This window comes from Enhydra lutris, unplaced genomic scaffold, assembly GCF_002288905.1.
Source record: "Enhydra lutris kenyoni isolate GAN:26980312 unplaced genomic scaffold, ASM228890v2 scaffoldscaffold9, whole genome shotgun sequence".
In the NCBI taxonomy this organism is placed as follows: domain Eukaryota; kingdom Metazoa; phylum Chordata; class Mammalia; order Carnivora; family Mustelidae; genus Enhydra; species Enhydra lutris.
In genome coordinates this window covers 3,712,944-3,721,403 of record NW_019154093.1, presented here as the reverse complement: position 1 = coordinate 3,721,403, position 8,460 = coordinate 3,712,944, and the positions used below count along the sequence as shown (strand labels likewise).

The 8,460-nt window shown below is 50.8% G+C and overlaps 1 protein-coding gene across 1 annotated transcript in view; it reads left to right on the top strand.

Moving 5' to 3' along the window:
* The first annotated feature begins 726 nt into the window (after window positions 1-726).
* LOC111143701 (SPOC domain containing 1) overlaps window positions 727-8,460 on the top strand; it is a 28,861-nt gene continuing 21,127 nt past the window's right edge. Inside the window, exon 1 of the mRNA XM_022497525.1 lies at window positions 727-2,079. Coding sequence (XP_022353233.1) covers window positions 727-2,079 — 1,353 coding nt within the window. The remainder of the gene's footprint in view (window positions 2,080-8,460) is intronic.

The following is an 8,460-nucleotide window of genomic DNA, read 5'->3' as shown; positions in this document are numbered from 1 at the left end:
CAGAGGCCCCACCCCTGCCCTCACCCCCGGGCTCCGCCCCCTCACGTGACCCCAGCTCCCTCCCAGCCTGCGGGTGGTTCGGTGCGGGGAGCTCGGGGAGCCCAGGTGAGAGCTCCTGGACGGCTTGGGCAGTAGGGGACTGTCCCCATCAGGCCTGGGAACCTGGCGGGGGTATCCGTCGGAGCAGGATCGGCGTGAGGGGGATTAGCTCCAGTCACTACCTGCTCCCCGCCCAGTGGTTAGGAGCTGGGCTTTGGGTGGGGGAGAGAATCCCCTCTTCCTCTCCTGCGTGTCCTTTGGTGAGTCGCTAAAGTCCCTGTATCTCAGTTTCCTACCCTGTGGCTGCCGGCATGAAATGAAATAACGCACATAGTAGTTGCTTAAGAAACAGCACCTGTTACAGTTACATCCCATTTAAGCAAAAGTGGGACCTCTCGGAGATTAGAAGACCTAAGGGTCACTGTAGCTCAACCTTGTTTGGTGGCAGGCCTCCCCTGCTCCCCTGGGACTTACAGTGTGGGGAGGCTTATGTGACTGGCTGTTGTCTCCCTGTGGTCTCTGGGCCTCAGGAGGGGCAGAGCCTCCGTCCAGCCCCTGGCAGGGAGGCTGCCTCCCAGGTGCCCCTGGCCTGAATGGGCTGGCAGCCAGAAACCAATGTGACGCAGTCTCCCTTCTGTCTCCTCACGGGGGTTGCGTTCTGCTTTTGGCCCCTGTAGGCGGACAGACATGTCTCAGGAGGGGTCCCCAGAGGGTTCCAGCTCAGAGGATCCTGCCCTCAGCCCCCACTGCATGGCTGCACTTTTCCAGGACGATGTGGAAGCCAGCTCCGGGTCAGGCTTGACACCACACTGGCCAGGGGCAAGCTCTGGGGTCCGAGTTTGGCCTGGCAGCAGGAAGAGGGTCCTGAGGGAAGAGACCCATCGAGGTACCCGCTCCCAGGCTGGAGGTGCTCCTGGGGCGGGCCTGGAGGCTGAGGCCCACTCGATGGCCCTGGAGCTACAAGGCAAGGGACTGAGTCAGGAGTTGGTGCCTGGCCCCCAGCTCCTCTCCCAGCCACCCAGAATGTCTGCTCAGGGGAAGGCTCCGGCCTTCAGGAGGCTCCAGGTTTCTCTGCATGACATCTTCGCTGAAAGTTGGCCCAGGAACCCTTGTCCCGTGTGTTTGGGTTTTCCAGAGAGAGCTTTGGTTGGCAGGGAGAGGCTGGGAGGGGTGGGGAGGAGGAGGAGCTGCCCCGGGCCAGGAGAGGCGGGAGGAGGTTGGAGTGATGAAAGGGGCCCTACCCTCAGTAAAGAGCGGCCTCCCAAAAGGAGGCTACCATCCTCCCCAGGCCCAGCCCCTATGGGGGCAAGAAAGAACTGCAGGAAGTATGAGACCTGCTCAGAGGGTGGGGAGGGGGCAGGAGGCTTCTTGTGGTCTGGTCAGAGCCCTGGTGGGGACAATCCCCCGTGTGAGGGAGACCCCCCACCAGGGGCTGACATGGGGTCCTTGGGAGACCTTTGTGGTCCTCTCTCTCCCAACGACACTGGGCCTGGGTCAGGAGATCCAGGTGGAACTTGTGTGGGATGTGTCTCAGGGACTGCGAAGTTTGAATATTTGCCTGCTGCAGAGAACGGGGTCCAGCCAGGCAGCCCCTCTGACCCTGTAGGGGTCCTACCACCTGATGGAGGGGAATCCCTCAGGCCAGCTGTCTGGGATCCTAGCTCTGCACTAGGCCTTGGAGCATCTGGAAAGGCCTCCACAGTGTGGCGAGAAGCTGAGCACCTAGTCGGGGCTGGCTGTGATGATGGCCCTGCTGTCTCACACATTCAGGAGGAGCTAGAGGTCAAGGCTCAGCCAGAGTCCAGGGGGAGGCTGGGAGAAGGACCCCCTGCTCCCACTGACAGCCCCTCCAGCTCCTTGGAGCCTACAACCAGCAGGGCTCACTCGGGCCCATCCATGGGACAGAGAAGTTCCAAGTATGCTAAGAAGTCGAGGAGAGGCCCAGTGTCCAGCGCCCAGCAGCAGGGCGCAGACAGGAGTGCGGATGACTTCAGCGAGGACCAGCCAGACAAATCCCACCCAGAAAGCTTCCCCAGACCGGTAAGTGGAGTCTGAGAAGTTGGGCTAGGGAGGACTTGGCCAGTCTTAACGCCATGCTTGCCAGTGGAGTTTAATAGAGGTACGCTAGAGAGCATTTGAGTGGGCATTGTTCTTCACACCCATTTTATGCTGAGTAAACTGAGGCCCACCATGTCAGGAACGAGAAAATGAACTTCATTTGCTGATATCTTATGAGGGTTCATTATCTTTTGGAGTTGGTGAGTTCTGGGTTCAGACCTTGCCTCTGTCCACTTCCTAGCTGAGTGACTCTGGAATATTTTTTTAAACTAAGTTCCTCATCTGTAAAAAGGGGATAACTCATTCCAATTGAATGGGGGTTGTTTTAAGGATTAAGTGAGATGATGGTGTAAAGTAATGTGCCTAGCACCGCCTTAGGAGCAAAGTAAATTACTTCATTTATGTTAAATTTGTGTTTCCTTTAGAGTTAACAATAGCACGTTATCCCCATGTTTCCAGATGGGAAAACTGAGGCTCAGGGACGTTAACATACTCCCCCAAGCTCACACAGTGAGAGTCAATGCCCAGCCATATTCCCTGTATTTATTACTTCTCTCTCCATTGTCCTTTAATTAAATTGTTATTTTATTAATAATAGTTAACATGTTGTTTTAAAAGATTTTATTTTAGGGGCGCCTGGATGGCTCAGTGGGTTAAAGCCTCTGCCTCGAGCCCCGCATCAGGCTCTCTGCTCAGTGGGGAGCCTACTTCCTCCTCTTTCTCTGCCTGCCTCTCTGCCTACTTGTGATCTCTGTCAAATAAATAAATAAATAAAAATCTTTTAAAAATAAAATAAAATAAATAAATAAAAGATTTTATTTTATTTGTTTATTTTAGGGAGACAGAGAGAGAGTGCATGATCACGAGCAAGGGTAGGGGCAGAGGGAGAGGGAGAGAAAGAATCCCAGATAGACTGCGCTACAGAGCCTGATGTGGGGTTCGAGCTCACAACTCTAAGATCATGACCTGAGTGGGAGCCAACTCAGATGCTATTTATTTATTTATTTATTTGACAGGCAGAGATCACAAGTAGGCAGAGAGGCAGGCAGACAGAGAGAGAGGTGGAAGCAGGCTCCCTGCCGAGCAGAGAGCCCGATGCGGGGCTCGATCCCAGGACCCTGGGATCATGACCTGAGCCGAAGGCAGAGGCTTAACCCACTGAACCACCCAGGCGCCCCATCCAAGTCAGATGCTTAATGGACTGTGCCACCCCGGCACCCCAGTAGCTCACATGTTTATATCCAAGGCAGAAGGTGGAGCCTTCTCACAAAGTGGAATTTTTACCACATTCCTCGAATATGTATTCTGTGCTAGGCAGTTTTGATTGAATATTCACATGAAGCTCAGAGAGGTAAGGTGACTGGCCCAAGATCACACATCTGGTAAATGACAGAACCGGTGCATAAATGCTGACAGACCGTCCTGAAAGCACACCTCACTGTCTGCCTGTGCCCCTTCCCTGTTGGCATCACGCTAGTGAGAGGATCTAGCCTGCTTACCGTGTGCTGGGTACTATACTAAGCGCTTTATCTTCCTAACAACCTGACGAGGTAGAGGCTATTGATATATACGCATTTTACTGATGTGGACACTGAGGCCCAGAGAGGTGAGAAGACTAGTTCAAGGCCAAAGAGCAAATTTGTAGAACGGGGATGGGAACAAGTGAGTTGCTCTGTGATGTACCACAATTTGGTATTACAATTGCATGAGAATGCTATTACATTGCTTTTGTAAACATCACTAAAAACAATTATTTTTAAAGATTTTATTTATTTGTTTGACAGAGAGAGAGAGAGACAGCAAGAGAGGGAACACAAGCAAGGGGAGTGGGAGAGGGAGAAGCAGGCTTCCCTCTGAGCAGAGACCCCAGTGGGGGGGCTTGATCCCAGGACTCTGGGATCATGACCTGAGCCAAAGGCAGACACCTAACTACTGAGCCACCCAGGTGCCCCTCAAAAACAATTTTTATTTTTATTTTTATTTTTTTTTTAAAGATTTTATTTATTTATTTGACAGAGAGAGATCACAAGCAGGCAGAGAGGCAGGTAGAGAGAGAGGAGGAAGCAGGCTCCCTGCTGAGCAGAGAGCCCGATGCGGGGCTCGATCCCAGGGCCCTGAGATCATGACCCGAGCCGAAGGCAGCGGCTTAACCCACTGAGCCACCCAGGTGCCCCTCAAAAACAATTTTTAATAAAAGATACTAGTATGTGTTTATGATAGAAAATTAGAAATTTTAGGGGCGCCTGGGTGGCTCAGTGGGTTAAGCCGCTGCCTTCGGCTCAGGTCGTGATCCCAGGGTCCTGGGATCGAGCCCCGCATCAGGCTCTCTGCTCAGCGGGGAGCCTGCTTCCTCCTCTCTCTCTACCTGCCTCTCTGTCTGCTTATGATCTCTCTCTGTCAAATAAATAAATAAAATCTTTAAAAAAAAAAAAAAGAAAATTAGAAATTTTAAAAACTCCAAATGCCAACTTTTTGGTATGTCTTTCCTCTCATCTCTTTCCTGTACATACATATCTTTTCTTCACCTAGATTAGGACTGTGTGTGTCAAATGTATGACTTGGCTTTTTTGACTGGCTCAGTTGGTGTATATATAGAGAGAGCATGTGAGCGTCGGGGAGAGGGACTGAGGGAGGAGGAAAGAGAGAATCCTAAGCAGTGCAGATTCTGACATAGATTTCGATCCTATGACCCTGAGATCATGACCTGAGCCAAAAATCAAGGGTCAGACAGTCAGACGCTTAACTCACTGAACGGCCCAGGTGCCCGGGGCACGTGGCTCTTGATCTTGGGGTCGTGAGTTCAAGCCCCATGTTGGGCATAGAGTTTACTTAAAAAAATTTTTTTTCACCGTTGATTTGTGAACACAGAAAGAGGAAGTCCCTTTAAATTCTTCCAGACCCCACTGCCTTTGTCTGGAGATAATCGGTGTTCGCGCTTGGAATCCCTCCAGCCCCCTGGTTGTGAACATCTACACCTCTGCGGCACCCATATTTAAATAAGCCCATTCTATGCTTCATCGTTCTGGGATCTGTACTTTGTTTATTTCTCAAGCATTATAGCATTTAGAGATCTTTCCAAGTTGGTACACATTGTTCTGCCGAATCTGTGCCTTTCCGGAGCCCTGGCTCACAGTGGGCTGCAGACATATTTGTCACGGCCACGGGCGCTGCCGGGACCAGAGGATGGGCTGGGACTTCCTTTTCTCATTTCCGACCACCGTCGTGTAGTTGAGCGTACGAATACTGGAGGTGGCCAGCCTGGCATTCCGTCCTGGCTTTGCCTCTATCTGAATGACCTGGGCAGGCGGCTTCACCTTTCTGAGCATCATTTCCTAACCTGCAAACTGGAGGGGTATGGGGGGGAGCACTTACCGACAGCGGGGTGGTGAGGAGCAAATGAGATGACACATGCTTGGCGTTTAGCACAGTGCCTTGTACAAGATAAACACTCAAAAGTGTTACCTGTTATTGACATGTACGGTTGTGTGCTGCTCTAAGTATTGCTGCAGAGAACCTTGCTGTGCCTCTGGTTTCTCCTCATTTCTGATGATTTATTTGGGCCGGCACTGGGACTTGGGGGCCTGCAGCGCTTTGAGGGGCTTGTGGGAGTGCGGCGGTGGCTCCAGGTGTCCACCTGCCTTGACTGAAGGAGCCCACAGCTGCTCCCTCCTCCAGGGCCCATCCTTGACTCAGCAGCCAGTGCAGCTTCTGAAACCACCCGTTGCTATGGCAGCGGGTGCCAGCTGCAGGAGAAGAACTGAGCCAGGGCTGCAACAGGGACAGACAGGTGGTCGAGGCCGGTGCTGAGTGGGGCGTGGGCATAGGGTCCAGCCTGTCTGGCCCCCTTTCAGGGCGATAGCACCTTCTCCTGGAGGCAGCCTGGCTTGTGCCAGGGGCAGACCAGTGGGTTCAAAGTTAGTCTCTGCTTCTTACTGCAGGGTAGCTTTGGATGAGAGATGTCTCTACCCTGAACCGTAGTTGCCTCCTCTATGAAATGGCCGTCCAGTATGAGAGGTTGGTTGTGTTGTGTTCTTCTGGTGTGAGATACAGACCTTTGGATGACACAGCGGAGGAAATGGCATTTTCTTCTCTGTCCGGAGCTCCGCCGTGGCCAGTGAGGTCTGGTGCTACTTTGAGGGTGGAGCAGCAGGTGGTGAGGGGAGGGCAGCTCGGCCCCAGCCCCCTGCTCTGCTCACCACAACCGGGGAGGCATGGAGCTCCTTTGGCCCCATCTGGGGGCCCTCTGTCTGCTGCTGGGAAGTGTCAGAAGCTGTGGGAGAAGAGCATGTCCTTCTAGCAGATGGGTAGCCTAAGAACAGCACTTTTTATTGAGCGTTTACTGTATACCAGCAGCTTCACATAAGGTCATCATCTCATAATCAACCCTCACAACAATATTAAAAGTTGGTGTTAATACTCAGTACTCCCATTTGGGATTCAGAGAAGTTAAGTGACTCAGTCAAGGTCACACAGCAATTAAACAGTAGAGCTGGTATTTTTGTTGTTGTTGTTAAAGATTTTATTTATTTATTTAGAGACCATGCGAGTGGGGGGTGGGGCAGGAGGGATGGAGGAAGGGGGGAGAGAATCTCAAGCCGACTCTGTGCTGAGCACAGAACTTGACACAGGGCTCTATTTCACCACCGTGAGGTCGTGACCTGAGCCGAAATCAAGAATCAGACACTTAACTGACTGAGCCACCCAGGCGCCCCTGGGGCCAGTATTTGAATCCAGGCGGAGGCTTCCAGAGTCTGTGCTCTGAGCTAGGCTGCCAAAGGCCTGGCTAAGGGGTTTGGATTTTTATGGGACTTTATTGTAATTTGTTCAACAAGTAGGGGGACCCCTACAGGGAACTCATGGTCCAGTGGGAGGAGGTAAACAAGTAACCAGAGGTATGAATGAGGCCCAGCAGACCTTAGATTACCCAGAGGGCAATTGAGTCTACCTGGGGTAGGGGTGGGTAGGAGGGGTTAAGGTAAGGTAGGGCAGAGATGGGGGCTGTCGGAGTTGGGTCTGGGCAAAGGAAGTAGGTGTTCAGCAGGCGGAGAAGGTAGGAAAGACACATCAGGAGGAGAGCAGAGGACCAGGGGCAGGAGGCAGCTTGGAGTGTTACAGGAGTGGAACAGGAGGCGGGATGGGGTCTGGAGGGGGAGGATTGAGGTGGGAGAGATCAGCAAGGACAAAATTGCTTGAATGCAAGGGGAGAGACTGCAGTGTGGTCAGGTGTCAGGGCATGAGCCAAGGAAGCTTAACATCAGTGTTTACAGAGAGAACGTTCTGTGTTCCAAGTGCTGTTCTAAGAACCTTGAATAATGATGGTCCTTGCATCAACACTATGAGGTAGATACTGGCATTATGCCCATTTCACTGATAAAAACTAAGGCACAGAGAGATCAAGTAATTTTCCCAAGATTATACAGATCCTAAGTGTTGGCAGCAAGTGTCCCATCGCATGAATATGCCACAGTTTATTTATTGACTCCATATGGACATTTGGGTTGTTTGCATTTTTTTGCTATTACATCTAGTGATGCTATGATGAGCAATTTTGTAATGTTTCTGGGTACATATGAGCAACAGTGTCTCCATGGAATGTTCCTGGGACTGGAATTGCTAGATTATAGGGTTTACACACCTTCAGCTTTACTTAAACAATTTTTAAATTTTAATTAAAGTTTTTTTTAAATTTATTTGAGAAGGAGAGAGAGATAGAATGTAAGAGCAGGGTGAGGGAGAAACAGGCTCCCCAATGAGCAGAGAGCCTGACGTGGGGCTCGATCCCAGGACCCTAGGATCATGACTTGAGCTGAAGGCAGATGCTTAACTGACTGAGCCACCCGGGCGCCCCACCAAACGTTTTTTTAAAGTAGATACTTCCACAAGCAGTGTGTAAAGTAGCTCTTCATCTGCACCAACACTTGAAGTTTATGCCAAAGTGGGAATAATATGTTACAGGGTTTCAGTGTTGTTTTCATTTATCTTGTCTTTTTTTTTTTTTTTAAGATTTTATTTATTTATTTGACACAGAGAGAGAGACCCCACATGTACTGACACAGGCAACAGCTGGCAGGGAGGGGCAGAGGGAGAGGGAAAAGCAGACTCCCTGCTGAGCGGGGAGCCCAACACAGGGCTTGGTGCCAAGACCCCAAGATCATGACCTGGGCCAAAGGCAGATACTTAATTGACTGAGCCACCTAGGCACCCCTACTTTGATTTTCATTTCCCTATTACTAAGGAGAATCTTTGCATACATTTTGGCTATTTCTGTTAACTCTTTTCCCAAAAATTTTATTTTGTTTGTTTAACTTTTCCTTATTTATCTGTGGGAGTTCTTTAAAAAAAAAAATGTATTTATTTGAGAGA